We start from the raw sequence: 18,136 nt of genomic DNA on the forward strand, positions 1-18,136 counted from the left end.
TTATATATATATAATCTGCATGCAGTGCATTTACAGTCTATATGTGCACACTGAAATGGCATGGGAATTGTAACATGCATCTATTCTGCATGCATTTTTCTGAATATAATCTGCATATGTGTCTTCTTGAGATAGATGTTCATTCAGGTTATTAAGCAATTTGGTTTTGAATTACACTGGAATCAAAATCCACAATATTGATAGACATTTCATTCATGCTCCGAAGGCAGCAACATTTCTTTAAAATTTTTAAGCTTCAATGTATGCCATAGCAAGAAGACATTAAAAAAAAATAGGGTATGAGACAGCTTTTCCTACAAGATTTACAAATAAGTGCAGTTAATCTCAGGGGTTTTTTTGTTCCAAGAGTACATATTCAAGCTAACAGTATGTACTAGGAGAGGGTTAGATACCAGTTCAAATCATGGAGACAGGGTAGTTCTGTTAAAAAAAAAAAGTAAGACAATTTGAATCACAGAACAATTTAGGTTGGAATAGACATGGAGGTCACCTGGTCCAACCCCGCATTGTTCTGAGCAGCCCAAGTCCAACCAGAAAAAATAAACTGTGAATATCCAACATATGAAAAAAAATCCTTGTTGCGTTAAGTCTTCTAAAGCAGTAACTGTTAAAAATGAACATAGCACAGTGCAACTTCAGTTGAGAAAGTTAAAAATCTTGAAAATTAAAATCCACTAGGTTACTTCCATAGTGAATCACTCATGTTCATTTTTAATAGGTGTTTTCAATAATGTTAACTTACACAAATAATGAGGATTAAAAAAATGCAAAAGAACAGCAACCTGTACTGTTCTGCTATATGGTAAACAGGTATTTTAAAGTGTTTTTTCCAGTGACAAAAATGCACTAAAAATATTTCACATATACTGTCAGTATCCAAACATAAACTAAGGTATCCATATGTTTAAAACCAAACAACAGGAAAAAACCCAAACCCCAATATCCTGCAATTCAATTAAACATAATTTTAAAAATCCAAGATTCTAGATGATAATGATGATTCTGAAGTTAACATCGTATTAAGTACTTTGTTAATGTTTAAATTTTTTTTTACCTCCTAGGACTGTAAAACCTTAATATTTTTGCTACAGCAAATTAAGCTTTTAAAAAAGGGTACAATTTTAATATAAAAGTAATGTTTGCATAAAGAGAAATTGATGTTTTTCAAATTTTAAGGTCAGAAACAATGGAAAATTTTCCTTTACAAGAGAAATATGTCAGTAATGCAGTGGCTGGCCGGACCAGTATTTTATAAGTTCTAATTATATATTCAAGTCAGGAGTATCTGGATCAACAGCTAAATATAGTGCCTTTAGAAAGTGGTGTTCTATCTCATCTTGTACATCTCTATTACTCTTATGTAGTTTAATCTCACACACATGCACACACAAGAACCTTGAGCAAAATTTCACACCTGTGCACTCCAAAGTGAACATGTACAAATTCACAAGTGTATAGTATAAGGCAATTTAAGCCCTACTCTACTGCAAATGCATTTTCTAATTCAACATATTGTGCAACGTAACAGGCAATGTTTGTATTACCTGACTCTGAAAACTGCATTGATAAGCCTGTATTAAAACAGCAAATAACCTCCTCCTCTTCTCTGACACTGTGTTTATTAGAATATACATATTAAATATATTTTCCTCCCCCAGTACAAATAGAGAGGTTTTCCTATGGTGGGAATAAAGCTAAGCTCTGTTAACTAAATACTTAATTTACAAGTGACACAAAACTACTGTATTTATTTCTTTAATTACTCACTAGGTGGAATGGACCCATTAAATAAATGGAAAACATTTTACGCAGCTCTTTTTGAGGCTGCAAATCTCTCCAATTCATCTGTCTTTTTATCAGAGTTTGCAGTGAATGAAGTGCATCACAGATATCATTTCCTTCTCTGTTTGTTAAAGGACCAGTATCACAAGCTAGAAAATACAGAACATTTCAGCACTCTCTCCTCTTCTAAACAGGCACTGCGTCACAGATAAGTCACTCATCCTTCCTTATGATTTAATTAAGCCACTGGATCTTCCATCCACATTTAAAAAAACTGAAAAAGTTATAGATACATACTCATAGGTGAAATACAACGTAATGGCTATATTCTTTAAACTTCACGTTTATCTCTTCTACAAGAATATAGACAGAATTGTTGGAAAGTGAAGATAGAAAAGGCTCAATTAAAAAAAAAAGTGCTACGTGGAAGAATAACTGCCCTTTAAACGTAGTACTGAGAGCATTCAATGTGTGAGTTCACACTTACATACAACACTCCAGCCGTTAAATAAAGCAAGCTGCCACAGTCACACATTAAAACAAACTTCGTAGAGACCATACATTCAAAAAACCTACCAATAGGCAATACTGTACTAAAATGTAAACAACCATTGTGTCACAGAAGCCTGCCAGTTGGGACTGAAGTTTCATGAACCCACTTAAGAGGAGTTATTTGCTAAAAGTCTATTATAACTGCTCACCTGAAATAGGCTGAAACAAAGAAAAGCCTATAATAGTGTCTAAATTTAATTTTTTTTGTTCTTCAGACATTGATTTGCTTTCATTCGACAACATTAAGCAGGCAATTTCATAACAACTGAGTAAAAAAAACAGGCATTACTTTAGCAGAACATGCAGAACATGGAGTTTTTCTACTTGGTTCCATTAACTTAGAAGCAATTCAGGCCCAATGGAAGCAAGAGTTCTTTTCCAAAGTCAAGTCTGCAATCCTGGCTGATCATCGACATCCTTCAAGGGGTCCTGTCAAGGCATCGAGGCTGCTGTCTGTATCTGAGGCCAATGTTTGCTCTGTTGACATGGATGAAATGTCATTGATAGATGATGACTGGGAAGGACTGGTGTTGCTATTCACTGCTGCATCTGTGCTAAGTAAACCAAACATAATAAAATCTGAGGCAAGACAATATTACAGGTACAAACAACCACACTTCTAGGCTCTGAGCATCACTTTCCCCACAGAAATCCTTAGAAAATAAAGAAATTAATAAACAGTAGAAAAGCAAGCATTAAGTTTCCTAGCCCTCAAAACCCAAGATGCATGTTAAGAGATTTTTATTTTTCTTCCTCTCTGGCGAGGAAGGAGGAAAAAAAAAAAAAGGCAATGTATAATGTGAATAATGATCTAAGTATCAAGAAATCTAATAAATACAGTTAATAAAAGACAGTACAATATTGCAATTACTAAACCGAGAGAACAGCAAACATCAAGGATTTGATGATGGGCATAAATACTTTGCACTATTAACTATTTTAAAGGAACCCTACTGATGTTCAACCCTGCATGAAAGGGACCCATTCATGCAGAGCCACAAAATAAGCATTCAGCATAAAAAAGTCTCTATGGAACAGGTGACATAACATGTTATCAATTATTTCATTTGACGACTGAGCCCTTTCGGGAGAAGGCAGCTTAGGGTGTTGAGCACACAAGACTTCTTAAGTTTTCCTACAACTTGCTTCATAACAATGAAAAACTACTGCACAGGGATCTCCCAAGGCAGATCAGAATCAAGAAGTCTTGAACAGCAAAACTGTTGCCTACCTGGATTACGAAGCAGGATTTCTTCATTCACTAGTGCGACAGATCAGCACTATCTATCATAGTTACAGGAGAACTAGTGAAACAATGACTAACCTGAGGGCTGATCTTTTACCACACCATTCTTACTCCTTTCTTCCCAATCCATTACTTCTTTGTATATTAATTCTTACGAGAGAAGGGTGGGAGGAATGAGAGAAGAGACAGAAAAAAAATTGTAAGGTCACAGAGGATTTGTATACAATTCACGTATGCTTAAAGGTACAACTGTAGAGATATTTATTCCCCCCCACTTTTGTTTTAAAGGCCTACAGCAATGATTAGAGAATTGTGTGGATGTTCTTTATGCATCACAGAAAGACATTAAGCATGTACCAAAATCAATATATTTTATAAATGGAATAGCTATCCATTTAAAAATTAACAACCATCTCACCCCAAAACTTTATGTATACCTATGATGCACTAATATTAACTGTAACAAAAAAAAAGTTAAATCAGACTTGGGTTTAAAAAAAACCATATGGATAACCCCTGTGTAAATTTTACTTTGATAACAAAAACATACACAAATTTTATTCTTAAGGAACAATCTCCATGGACACATTGAGGAAAGTCTAGAAATTCTGAAGTAGGTTAAACAAACTTAGGATACAGGCACCTGAACAACAACAAAAAAAATCAGAACTTTAAAGGAGCATCCATTATCCTGTTTGATATGTCTGTAGTACGGTCCATGCAAGACGGCTTACCTTGGCCCCTTCTAGAGCAAAAGGATTATGACTGCTGCAGAGCAGCAGGTACACTAAGTTATACCTTCAGTTAACTCACAGTAGCTTGCATATGTACCCATAGTCTTAATGTAACTAATGGTAACAATATTTAAATAAAGACGGCTCTAATTCTGAGTAACAACACTTACAAATGGATTCAATTAGATTTAACTGATCCATTTTTAATTTTCCACCTTGCATTAATCCAAAATAATTTGAAGCGTACCTGCGCAGACATGCTCTAAAGAAAATATATATAAGCCTGAATCAGTACCTGAAATTTATAGAGCTATTTTACAAAAAAAAAAAGCAGCTTTCAAAGTAGTCAAAGACGTCTATGACCCTTGGTCCTGTGATGGTAGATGTTTACAATATGAATTGCATCACCACTTAATGTCTTTGACTAAAACTATATGGTGTAATTGATATCAATACCACAAGGCCATTCATTCTTTTGTTTACATCAACAGTTTAACCTCGTTGGTCAATAAATAAAGAATGAGAGAAAAAAAAACAGAAAAAACTATTCTGCTATTTAAGACCTCTGGAACAAATTAATTAGTAAATATTGTCAAGAGATATGGCTTAAATAATACACACTGAGAAGAGGCACATGTTTCTCTTTCAGAGAATTTTCTATCAAGAAAAAAACCTATTGAGATTACAAATACTTAATAACAAAATATTCAGAGGAAGGGAAAGTAAAAAAAAAAAAAAAAAAAGAACTGCAGCATTTTGTTGAACAGACTTCAGAATGTTACATATATATGTACATATACGCATGTATATATATTTTTTCACTCCAAAGAGAACATTTATCCATTATTGATTTCTCTTCATATTGCCCCAAGCAGTACTGCATAATCGGAATAGTGGGTTCCAGTCAGTTACACAATCCAGCACATGGGTACTGCGAGCCACGGATTAATAATACAAGCTGTTACAATAAATGTCATTTATCATGCTCACTTTTTACCTTTCCATTCTTCAATTGCATGTTCTCTTTCTTCCAATTGGGCATCATAGATTTGAGGTGGAGGCTACAAAGAATAGAAAGTCTATAGTGTATCTACTGTATCAGATTAACACAATCAATCATAACTAAAAAACCTAAAAATGACAACTTTTTTCACATTTTCTTACCCTCATCTTGGCAGCCTATTCACTATACCTCAAAGGCACATTCATTTTACAACATCAGAATTTTCTTTTTAGTCCTGCCTCCCACTGAAAGGCTATTTAAAAGCATCAACTAAATTTAAACTCATTATAACGCTTTATGGGGCCTTAGAGAAAATCCCCTCTTCAAAAAGCCCTAGATTACCACCACATAGGCAACTCATTCTCTAAAGTAAAAGAAACTATTAACTCCACCCCAGTGGCTGTTCTTCAGGTGATTCTGCCGCTAATGTTGATCTGAAGGCTTAATGTATGACTTTTGCTAGCCAAAGAATGAGTGCAAAGCATGCTCTTGACTAAAACTGAAGGTATTCTTTGAAGTTATTAAACTGGTATCTCAAAATTTATTTTAAATGTGAACTTACAGCTTCTGCTTCAGCTGGATCATACCAGACAGTAATATAAGGATGACGTAAGGCTTCATCTACAGAAATTCTCTTGTCTGGATCTACTACAAGCATTTTTGATAATAAATCTCTAGCTTGACTGGCTAGAAAGTAAAAATGAAAAGAATACACATGTAAGAGAGCTGTAGCGTTTAACGTCTGACACAGAAAATTAATACTGGGAACATAGGACATACACTGTAACAGATTTCACTCTGAAAACAGGCCCACAAAGCCAAGCTTTCCTATACAGCTACTTTTTTTTTTTTAATGAGGTCCCACCCCTTTAGTGTAAATGTTATTTTACTATTATCCAAAATAAACCCTGCAGCTGACACCAACCAACCTCAATTTTGAACAGTTCCGCTGTTACATGGCTCACATTTATTTGGCACTAACTACTGAACATAAAACACACTAAGCATTTTTAATAAGTTTTTAAAAATACACTAATGATCCAATGTCTGTAATATCAAATTAGTTTTTCTTTTAAAGGTGTTACTGCACCGTAACTGTCTACCCATCAACGCAATGACACTTCACTGACATTTCTTTTTGGTCTGAATGATCACTGTAATACTGAAAAAAAAAAAACCCTACAAAAATTTGACCATCTAGAGAATATAATATGGTGAGTTTTTTCATTTTATCACTAATTATCTAAAGTCAAAGTACAGCAAAACTCAATTATATGCACACATCAACTAGAAAAAGATAATTACACAAATAACCTCCATAACAAGTATTACTTTCAGAGAACACTTAGGCGACAGACATTATTCAATAGATTAGAATTAAGAGAATTAAACAGAATACTGAGGACAGGGAAATAGGTCTGTATTTAATGACTACTATTAGGATTCCAGGACATGTCACAAATGAACAAAACAGAAGGTATGCAGCTTCTAATGTTGACACCTATTGCAATAAAGATTTTATAGTAGTTCTTTTTAATTAGTGTACTGCAGACATTTTAAATTAACATCTTTTTTTAAAAGAGAAAAAAACTCGCCTTACTTTTTAACTTGTCACGATCAGATTCTGATGGAAATATCCAGTCTGGGAAAAGCTCTTCAAATTTAATACCAGGATATTTTGGCCTGTTTTCTACGTAATTCCTCACTGTAGGCTGTAGTTTTTTCATGAAGTCTGCTGATGGTGTTCCTAATTGTTCAATAACTTTATTCCATTGATCAATATCTGCACCATATCTTTAGGAAAATCAGCTGAAGAATTTGAAGGCTGCACTATACAAAAATATCACTTACAGAAATCTGAAAAGTTAATGAAAACTTGAACAAAGGACACAAATATGAACTTCATTCTAGCATCAACAGTATTCTGAGCTGCCATGCAAAAAGCTAGCTTGACGTAAAAATAAGATTCAGATTTTGTCATCTTAAGGACAGGCTAGAAGTGCTACACAATGCATTATGCTTAAATATCTTTTGATAATTATTATCTATAGGCTAGTATTGAAAGCAATAATTTTGGAGTCCAAAAGAAGCTTCATTTGGCAATTGTATCCATAGCAAAACAACTATAAGGACAGAAAAGAAAGGCTGCCGTTGAATCTTCTGAAGTACAACATAATACCATCAACACTGAAGATTCTTGAAGATAGCAAAAAATACATGAAAAAAAACCTAAAGCAGAAATACGTGTCATTCAAAGTAAAGAATTTTGTGCCTCCCTCCCAAGGAAGTGAGGCTTTGGGTTGTACCATTTTGGGGGGCCAGTCTGTTTGGATGGTTGGGGGTTTTTGTTGTTGTTTTTTTGTTGTTGTTTGGTTTGGGTTTTTTAAATTTTCGACTTCAGAAAAGGTTCAAAGAAGTTCTGAACAGCGAGTCCAGATTCCCATAGGTTATTATAGCAGGTTCTTTTGTTTAAGTGTATCAACTGTGATAATACTCAAAGACTACTCTGTTCTTCAGAATTTAAGCATTTTGCAGGAATTGCATTTACAAGCCGCAAGTTGAAATTGAGCCTCATGTTTCTTCTGGACTGTCCCTTCTCCCTCTTTCAAATGAAGGCACTTCCCCTAGACATGGTGACACATTATAGAGATACCAGAATCCGCTCTGAATAAGCCTAGTCAAGATAACAAAGCTCATTTATCACACTAAGACGACACTGAATTACTATTCCTGATATTTAAGCTTACTCAGATTTACACGTTACAGTTTGTCCTTATAAAAGATGTGCAATTCCATTGACCTTGCAAACTTTCATAGCTAAATTCATAATCTAGCACTTCAACCTACCCAGTCTCATAGACAGATTTTGTAACAAAACAAATTTGCTGCACTTTGAATTAAGATGCATTTAAAAATACCGAGATGCTTTTATTTCAGTTAGTGTGGCAAGAACACAACTAGAAATGTATGTATACTCACTGCTTCACGCTAAGACTTTAGACTTCTGATAAAAAACCTGAAAATTATATTTGCTTATTGAATACATTCCAATGGAAAAACTGTATTAAAAATCAATCAAAATTAAGAAGTCAATATTGTTAACTCTCATGCTAAAACAAAGCGCATACAAAGAAAATTTTGACATACATCAGGAAATTTTGTTCCTAGCTGGAAAACTGATTTTTGAGATCTCTCCACCAATCTAGATTCAAGAAGATGCTTTTTCTTTGAGTAACAGCAGTCTGGTTAGTCAGCTAATCAAAAATTACAGTCCGGTCGATTGTGGTCTCAGAGTACTGGGGGAAGGCAGAAAAACTTAATGACCTATCCCACTTTAGTAATTAAAAACTGGAAAAAAATAATGTGTCTCAGTTGGATTGCTTCAAAGTGCTTTACAGATATCGAAAACTGAAAAAAAAAAAAAATCCCCAATATAGGGTTGGACTTGAAATAAGCTAAGCCTCGTATCAGAAACCCAAAGGGCAGAAAAACTTAATTTCAATGTAAAGCATGCAGAGCATACCACATGAATAACCTCGCCACCTGCAGGCAAAACTACCCTTCTTGATCTAGTGACCCCAGGGTCAAAAGCAACCAGAAGTTTAGCACATGCCAAGTACATCTTCCTCCTTTTTGGGACTCTGGAAGAATAGAAGTTGAAAGCAGGGTCCTTATTACAATCACAATAAAGCATGATTTTTCCCACTACACATGCACACCGGCATTGCCCATAAACCACACTGTCAAAACAATCCTGCAGCTAAAGGTAAAGGAAAGTGACAACCTGACTGAAGCAGTTATCAGGAAAAGTTTCAACACCATGAACAGTTATCAGTATTTCATATTAAAGAGAACAAAGTCTTAAAAGAAGTAAAAAAACCCCGTAAGCACAGCTATGCACTCCGATAAGATACTGCAGGAAGAGACTCCTTGAAACAGACTGGTGGAGCTTCAGTGACCTCCAGAGAACCTCAAATGATAACTTGCATATTCAACAGGTATGGACAAAATTTCCTTCATTTATTCATGAATACATCAAAATAGCCCATGCTAACATGCAGGTGAAAGACACATAACATACATGAAGAATTGTGTTAGGTTGGTCTGAAGGCTTTAAAAGGCAAAACAATAAGTATAGAAAGGAAGAAAGGTGGAAAACAAAAAGACTTATTTAACAATTAATCATTTGTACTAATAAATAATGCATGATCAACTGCTGAAGATTAGTGTCATGATATTTAGCATTAAAATTTGAAGTCCTCCTTTATAAGATACATAGGTATCTGTGAACATGCACCTGGCATTTTTAGTGGTGGACTCAACTTTTCCTTGTTGACGAGCAAAAATATTATACTTTCTTCAAGACCTTGGACCACAAGTAGCTATAGCTTCTTATGACCTACAGCCATAACTGGCAATTGTGATTTAACAGCATCATCTGGATTCTATTTACTTACTGATCAATTTTGAATGTCTAGTCCTACTACTTTGTAAGATTATTTATAAAGGATGAAAGTAGTTTTCCTCTGATTTTTTTATAATTGGAACTTGATAATGACTGAAATGTTTTAAATCTTGTTTCTAGGGAAATATTTTGAAATACATAAAAATCTTCAAAGAACATTTACTTTATTAAATGATCACTTCTGTTCACTCAATACACTGTAAAGACTTGTTCGTGATCCAGTGATGTATTATTGAGATTTTCAATCTCTAAGGCATGAAAACATATATATGAAGGGTTTGTTTATTTTTAATACAGTAAAAGTTCTTACAGTTACTATCATACAAGAAAGCAGGACTTTATGAAGACAAATCTGGGTCAAAAATATTGGCAGGAGAAATGGAGGAATAACAAATCTCATAGAAAAAGTAAGCCAAAAAAAAAATTTTCATAGAATGAAAAAACTCCAAAAATAAAAAGTTTCTCTTTCTATATTAAATAATAGTAATAAAAAAATATAATCTCTCATGCAGTGTGCTTGCAGTTAGGACACTGCTGCCCAGCCAGTGCTAATAAGCAAGAAAAAAATCTGACTGAAGCTCAAAAAAATTGTACAATAAAAAAATTAGTCTACTGCTCAAACAAATAGTAAGCAAAATCCATGCATAGTAAAAAGTAACTTTGTAGGCTTTTGCTTATAACACTTATCTACAAAGAACAAAAGTAAGAAAATATACTTAACTGCTATTTATTTTTTAAACCTAACGGTATCCTTTAAGCTACAAAAGCTGAAGCTCTTAATATAAATTCTATGGATTCAACCAGTACAAGTTACATTAAATATAGTCTACTAAGAAAATAAAATGGAAAGCTCGACGATTTGTTTAATGACACTAATTTCAAATAGTACAGTAGATCTATTAAAACATATTATTGAAAATATTGTTTATGCTTTTACACTTATACAGATCAAAATAATTGTGTTTCTGTTGGAAGTGGAATGGGATTCAAGGATGACTAGGGAAGGATACGATCAGTGCCTTGGAATATCACACAACCTTTCACCAATTCTCCCATGATGCACCCAACTGACCAGATATCAACTGAAAGTAAAAATGAAATGATCAAATTATGAAGTATCATGAACAAAAGTGAGGAAAACAAACAAAAACATCTAGCATCTACAATAAACACAACAATGTGAAAAACCAAATTGGTAACATGAATTTTCAATCATATCAACACCAACTGACTGTTGCTACATTTTGTTATTAGCATGTTGTAAAATATAATCAGTGTTTACATTTCTGAAACGACCGTGAAGGATACAATCTCTTCCTGGGAACAGGACTTTATGGAGGACCATTTCTGCCATAATGCACCCAACAGACCAGATATCCACTATCATATGTTAGGTGCAACAAGGACAAAAGATTAAAGAGGTTTTTTTAAATACCACAATTATTTATTTCTGCGCTCACACTGTATTCCTACAGTCCTGCAGATAATTTATTTTTTGTCCCATCCAGAACAGCCTCTGCTGTTCTATAGTTCTGATCCATGACAGCACTTGCTGTACGACAAGCTGCCTTGAGCATTAATGAAAGGGTTTTTTTTTTTTACATTATCTGTGGCACAGCAAGGTCCTGCGAGTCCCTTGTTTTACACAGCCAAAGTTACACATACACAAAAAGCATGGTGTCCCCAAGCACCTGCAATAAGGCAAAAAGATGTACTAGCATAGAAGTCCAGAGGAGGCAGCATATTACTCCACAGCTAGTAAAAATCAGCAGGTAAAACCTCCAGTAACGTCAGTCAAGGACAATCTCCTTGCCAGCAATTTTGTCAGTTGAACGTACAATATATTATAGCTGTGTTGTTTTTAATAACATAACACCCAGCCTCTCTGAATGCTATGCAGATTTAAGAGAGTGTAAGACATGGTTTATGATGGGGATCTGAAACATTTTAATAATCAGAGCTGCAAAAGGGGACAGACTGTTGAAAGAAGATGCTTCAGAATAAAATCACATTGATAAAAGGGTTTATTGTTTACATAGTGATGGTTTGGGTTTTTTTTAATATCATCCAGCACATCTCAACACTTTTTTGTAGAATAAAAAAAGGCAACAAGACAACACATGAAAAGATATAACAATAGCAACGGAGAGGGAACAGTATATGTTAAATGGAGATAGGCACACAGATCAGAAAACTATTATATTCTCCAAAATTTTTACAGTGTAATTTTTGTATTTCCAATACCATGATTAACATATTTAAACAACAAACATGCCAGGAGGAAACCAGCCCTCCCTCCCCCTTTCAAAGCTGCTATATTCTGAGACAGATAGGCTTTAGACAAAAGATTTAAAGCGTTACTCTAGCAACTTACCATTCTCTTTATATCCCATCCCAAGGATAACCTCTGGTGCTCTGTAATACCGTGTTACTACATATGGAGTCATCATAAAGTTAGTACATGCTGTTCTTGCCAGTCCAAAATCAAGGATTTTGAGCGTACAATCTGATTTTACTACTATGTTGCTGGGTTTCAAATCCTAACAAGAAATTACTTCAGTTAAGGAAGGATCAACATACAGAATAATACACACACACCGCTCCACAGTCAATACATGCCACCAGTTCACTTCATTAACAACTGCATATTCCTGCCCTGATGTATCTGCTTATTTAGACACAGACTAAAGACAAGTTAAATGCTGCACAGCTAAGTACTCAAAAAATTCAGGGAAAACCAAAATCAAACTTGTCTGCAGAGTCTTATTTTACCCAGTGGTACAGTGACAGTATAGCCAGTTACACAACGGTATGTATACAGGCACAATGTGTACATCTGTCTGCTTCCTTTAACACATTAAGTGGACCTATTTTGGGTATGAATAGTTGCATGATAAAGGAGACTGTTCCAAATACTGTCATTATTAGGGCACAGATCCTAAAGACAACATCATGAATTAGTCAAGTATCTGTAGGAAAAGGAGTATCCTAACACACAAAGCATTAATAAGTGCATTTGTTAATGACAATTAAATAAGTGCATTTGTTAATGACACATAAGCCACTTGCATTACAGCGATTAGCAAATTTCACAGTATTAGGACATAGTGAAAACACAAAGTTACCCAACAAGTGAGGAGAAAAATAGAATACTTCAGGAGATATGCCTCATGGGAACAGTCATTATTGCACCCAAAGGAATACAGTTAGGAAAAACTAGAATAATTGGGTTTTTTTCCACAAATTATCAGAAGCAGTCAAATTAGATGTACTTTTAATTCTGCTCAAATGCTTGACTTAGTTTCAACCACACGAACCATGTTATCAGGTACAGATCTCTTTCTCTTAAAGGACACGGGGGCACGCAAATAGTTCACGTGGGTTTGCATGTTTCAGGAAGGCAATAAATTTGAAGAACACTATTGAATTTACTCTGGTCAGACTCTTTGAGTAATTTCTAGATATAATTCCTACTATTCTATTCCTCCTGAACTATCCCAGCTCTGTTCCTTTCCTAGACTGGTTTCTTTTCAAAACCAAATCTCTCAGTAATCAAGAGTTCCCCCTCCAGAAAGGTCATGTTGTTTTGGTCCCAAATTAACCCAACCTAATGCTCAACTTCACACTTCTGTTTAGCTATTCATAGTGCGGTTCCTCTCATTGCTCATTTTCTTCATCAACCTTATCAGTTCTGCTGATCGCTCTGTTAGCTCCGATGAGCTCAAATTTCTCAGCAAATACTGTCTCCTCTTTAGCTCCAAGTCACAGTCAACATGTCAGGTGGAGTTCAGCTGGAGTTCCAGCCCTCCCTGCTTCACTCTCTTACACACCTCACTCCATAATTTTAGGAAAGCCCAGTACCAAGACAATCTCAATACAGACTTAAGCTAACTATATATAAACTTCCTTGCTAGTACCACAGGATTTTCACGGTAGATTTTTTTCAGCAAAGTAAGGAAGTAGATCTCTTGTAATTTATACAGCTTCTCAATTATGTTTATGGATTGAACATAAACAAAAAAAACCCACATTAAACCAGATCTGGACAGAGTTTTCAGCTACCAGGCAAAAAAAGAAAGAAATATAAAAGGCAAGTATGTCCAGGAAGTAGGGGAAGAAAAGGAAAGGAACCAGAAAGAAAACAAGCAGAACCAAACAGACTAGTCATGAAATAAAAAAAAAAAATAACTTTAAAAAGTGCAGCAGCAGAACAACAGAAGCAGAGACCTATACGGAGTCTGCACAGGACTTTGAAATTCTGATCATTTACATGAGCTTTATTTTTCAGAATCACAGAATGATTGGTTGGAAAGGACCTCTGGAGGTCATCTGGTTCAACCTCCCCTGCTCAAGCAGGGCTACCTACAGCCAGTTGCCCAGGACCATGTCCAGATGGCTTTTAAATATCTCCAAGGATATAGATATTTAAGAGGTAAATATTACATTTTAAAGACTCATTCTTTATTAATTTGAAGGGTCCACAGATACTCATGTTTTATTTTTTAATCAGTTCAGCATTAGTTAAATCCACAGAGCTAACATGATTTAAGATCTACTTACAATACAGATTTTATCTTTGAACTAAAAACAATCTTCAGGTTTAATAATATTCTTATGCGTGAAGGAAATATAAACTTACAAAATAACAACCCCTTGCCTCCTCTCCCGTCCCTCCATTTCATAACAACATCTGTGTTCATAAGAAGTATTGTTAATGATGTAATAGTACCTACTCTGTGGATGATACCAGCTGAGTGGAGATGTTTGATACCACATAGCATTTGGTAAAGAAGGTAAGACATTCTCTCATGATCCAATTCCATATGAATAACCTGGCACAAATTTGCATCCATCAGCTCCATAACCAAATATCTAAAGCACAAGAAAGCATTAAGAAAACTGAAGTCTTACTTTTCGCATCAGGTTTAAGCTTAGCATGACAGATGTTTAATAAAAGTCAACTACTTTGCTAACATAAGTATCAAAAGCTTATGATTAAAAAAACAACTATGCATGACCACAGTCTCAAAGTTATCTATTCTAATAGTCTTACTATTAAAAATTAAGTGTTCAATAGTCCATCACAAGAGATCAGAATTCGCCCAGTTTTATAAACAGCAATGCAGAAGAACAATGCTGAGTTTATGCAGCATGAAAAACTGTCTGAAGTTGACACAGAAATCACAGATATTGCACTGTTTCAAAAAACGATGCTTCCTTTCACGGTATTTTAATTTAAAAAAATAAGAAAATTAAGAAAAGCAAGTAAGAACTAAGAAGGAATTATTAATTTTCAACTTAAAATATCATCTGCTTATCCACTTCAGACACACACACTTCCCCGTTTACTTGAGAAGCCCATTCACAAACCACAACAGCATATTCACTGGAACCTATGAATACCCCACCAATTAAATCACCATTAATCCTTTCTAGATGGACATAGCTTGCATAAAAAAATATATTCAGTTCTTAATTGAAGCAAAAAATACTGTTGTGCTGATGTGACTGGTATGGCAGAAAAATGGTACCAGGTCATCCAGACCAAGTTGTTATTCTGAGGTGACTCATTTAGCTAAAGGACAATGTGCACAAAACAGTTGCATATACAATGAGCAAATTATGGCAGACAGATGAATAAAAGGTAAATAACCTTTTTTTATTTCCCACTTCCATCTTATGCATGTAGTGAAACAACGTTCTTGGTCTTTCTTAAAGAAATTTGAAATACAGACCAATTAAAGGCTAAATTCAGGTTTTAGCTACCCTCTATTTTCAAAGTGTGAAGTCTGTAGGATACTGGAAATACAGCTCCAGGGCTTAGGCCAGTATTTGTCAGGAAAAGTAAAAGAAAAATCTAGTACTTACACATCCTGAAATTCTTCTAGTGACTTCTGTGGTGTAAATACATTTAATAAACTAATTATCTATAAAATAAAAATAAGCATTAGAAGAAGCTTCCGCTTTAATTCACATAAAAATCCACTATCGCAGAAGCTACTATTCAAAACTAAATGCACACTGTTACTATATACAATTTGAATGTTACTTGGCTTCATTTAATTCACATGTGCTGAAAAACTGCCAATTCAGAAATAGTTCAAAACTGCAGCATGTATGCCAAAGGAACTAAGACAGGACAGAACCACTTTTTTCTTTTTAAAGTTATATGACACCAATCTCCCTCCCCTGTGCCTGAAATATATCCCATTTTTTCCCCATAAATAATAATCTCTTATTTTAAATCACATGTTGTGCAAGGAATTTTAACCAAGGCTGTCCAACAACACGTACACAGAGGTGCCCCACGCCATCCCATTAAACTTAGATTATGATGTACTATTTGCAGAAGAACTGCTAAAATTACTGTACTGCCATCCTTAATAACCACCTTGCTTTTATTCTGCTACTTCTGGACTACATGAAAAGCTTACTTGAAAATCAATCCTAAAAGGCTAATTGACTGCAGGAAGTTTAAAACCTGAATGCACAACTTCAATGATCAGCAATGTCTCTAGTTCATGTTAGTATCAGAATGTAACAGTCAGATAAACCTTATATTCTTGTACTTGAACACTGAAGTATTGACATTAAGGCTTATTATTTTAGAAGGTTCAAAGATTTAAAAATATATATGTATTGTCCATAGTATACCACTTCTGTTTACTAATAAACTGTTAGACAGACTGCACCCCTGCAAACCCCACCAGTTAAACACTGTATTTAATAAAAATCTTGTCTAGGCTCAGAAGATTTAACTACAGTGCAGTTAGAAGAGCCAAACCCACAAACAAACCCACTACCAAACAGGCTTTTCTGCAGTACAGCAAGGCCAGCTCTGTAAAGCTGACACTGATGGTAAACCTATACCAACAACGCAGCAAAAACCTCCTCCTCTTAGTACTTCATACTCCGAACAGCTCACCCAAGAACTTAACCATACATTGTGGAGAACTACATTACCCATAACAGATCTTTCCAGTCTTTCTCTCACTATTTTTTCGTTACTTTGGTTACTAACAGCAAGTAAAAGAGCAAATCCTGGGCTTTTTAGACAACTTACAGTAATGACAGAGAGAAATATAAAGCCAAACTTACATTTTTGTGATTGACACATTTTAAAAGAACAAGCTCTCTGTAAGCTCTTTTTGCGTGGGTTTGATTCTGAAAAGGACGACTCAGCTTCTTTACAGCAACATTTATTCCAAGGACTGTATCAAATGCAGCACTAGAAGTTTTCAAAAGACAAACAACTTAAGTTGAAGTCTGTTTGAAGGAAAGGAGGGGGGCAAAAGGGAGATGGGAGTGAGGAAATAAATCAAGATTTGAGACAAAGCTGTTTATACTAACTTAATCTAATTCTCATTTAGAAATGACATCCTTTAAAATCTACACATCCTTTAATAAATAAAAATAGGTGAAACAAGCTATTGACACTCATCAGAAGTCTTCCTGCCCTTCTTTCTGTCTTAAAACTGAATCTGCTGAATCAAAACTCACATTCAAAATTGCAAGATCTAAAAATACTTTAAGCATATTTGAAATCAAGCAGCATTCAGTTGCCTAATATGTATTTTTGGAGTGGTTTTTTTTGGACACTGTTGCTGACTGACAATCATTTAGTATTTGCAATAAAAATTTCTCTTTGCTAAAAGGAGAGTTGCAACCATGTCTTCATGATCCATTCGGCAGGTATCAATACTCTCCTGTATGTTTACAATTATAAACAATTGTAGTGCCTAGCATAAAATCACATTCAACATCTGGTTTTGGAAAAAAACCCCAACAAACCAAACATGAAAAACTCACAACTGCAGGGAGCAATATAAAAGTTCAAAAGTAACACAACCATTAAATTTATTTTGTTTTTCAGTTGTGCCTGTTCCTTCCCTCTGCAGTTTGAGGTACAGGTGTAAACTTGCTTTAATAGTTGTAAGAATCTAAAGCTAAGTTATCTGCATATCCAGGACAAGACTAAAATGGGAACATTCTTCATTATTAACACATAGACTATTCGGCAAAATACATGTGAATTCATACCACAAACTACTCTAGAGTTCCAATCTTTAAATAGTTCCAGTTTTAAATAAGGATTCCCACATTTCCATTTAACGCTACTTTCATAGGATAGAAAATAATTCTCATTCACATATATTTTACAAGCACATTTAAGCTCTTCGTGAGTTCCTTCTCTATCTCATCAAGATACGTACAACACCAGACTTAAAAGGACCATCATATTATAGTACTCTTAAAAACGTACAGCTCCTCTGCGATAACAACAATACTCAATTTACATGAAGTTTACCAGCATCAAATCACTGCTTTCCCTA

The 18,136-nt window shown here is 34.7% G+C and overlaps 1 protein-coding gene across 3 annotated transcripts in view; it reads right to left on the reverse strand.

Moving 5' to 3' along the window:
* Positions 1-2,548: 2,548 nt before the first annotated feature.
* The window catches only part of MAPK9 (mitogen-activated protein kinase 9), a 19,494-nt gene continuing 3,906 nt past the window's right edge, over positions 2,549-18,136 (reverse strand). Inside the window, exons 2-11 of one of the 3 annotated variants that reach the window (XM_010288878.1) lie at positions 16,902-17,031; positions 15,672-15,730; positions 14,537-14,675; positions 12,178-12,343; positions 10,814-10,885; positions 6,939-7,121; positions 5,901-6,025; positions 5,333-5,396; positions 3,680-3,751; positions 2,549-2,909 (exon numbers count right to left, since the gene is read on the reverse strand). In XM_010288878.1, coding sequence (XP_010287180.1) covers positions 2,893-2,909; positions 3,680-3,751; positions 5,333-5,396; positions 5,901-6,025; positions 6,939-7,121; positions 10,814-10,885; positions 12,178-12,343; positions 14,537-14,675; positions 15,672-15,730; positions 16,902-17,031 — 1,027 coding nt within the window. In that variant the 3' untranslated portion in view covers positions 2,549-2,892. Of the gene's footprint in view, positions 2,910-3,679; positions 3,752-5,332; positions 5,397-5,900; positions 6,026-6,938; positions 7,122-10,813; positions 10,886-11,111; positions 11,184-12,177; positions 12,344-14,536; positions 14,676-15,671; positions 15,731-16,901; positions 17,032-18,136 lie in introns of all 3 variants that reach the window. The other 2 variants (XM_010288876.1, XM_010288877.1) reach the window with 2 other exon arrangements.

This window comes from Phaethon lepturus, unplaced genomic scaffold (assembly GCF_000687285.1).
Source record: "Phaethon lepturus isolate BGI_N335 unplaced genomic scaffold, ASM68728v1 scaffold55126, whole genome shotgun sequence".
Lineage (NCBI taxonomy): Eukaryota > Metazoa > Chordata > Aves > Phaethontiformes > Phaethontidae > Phaethon > Phaethon lepturus.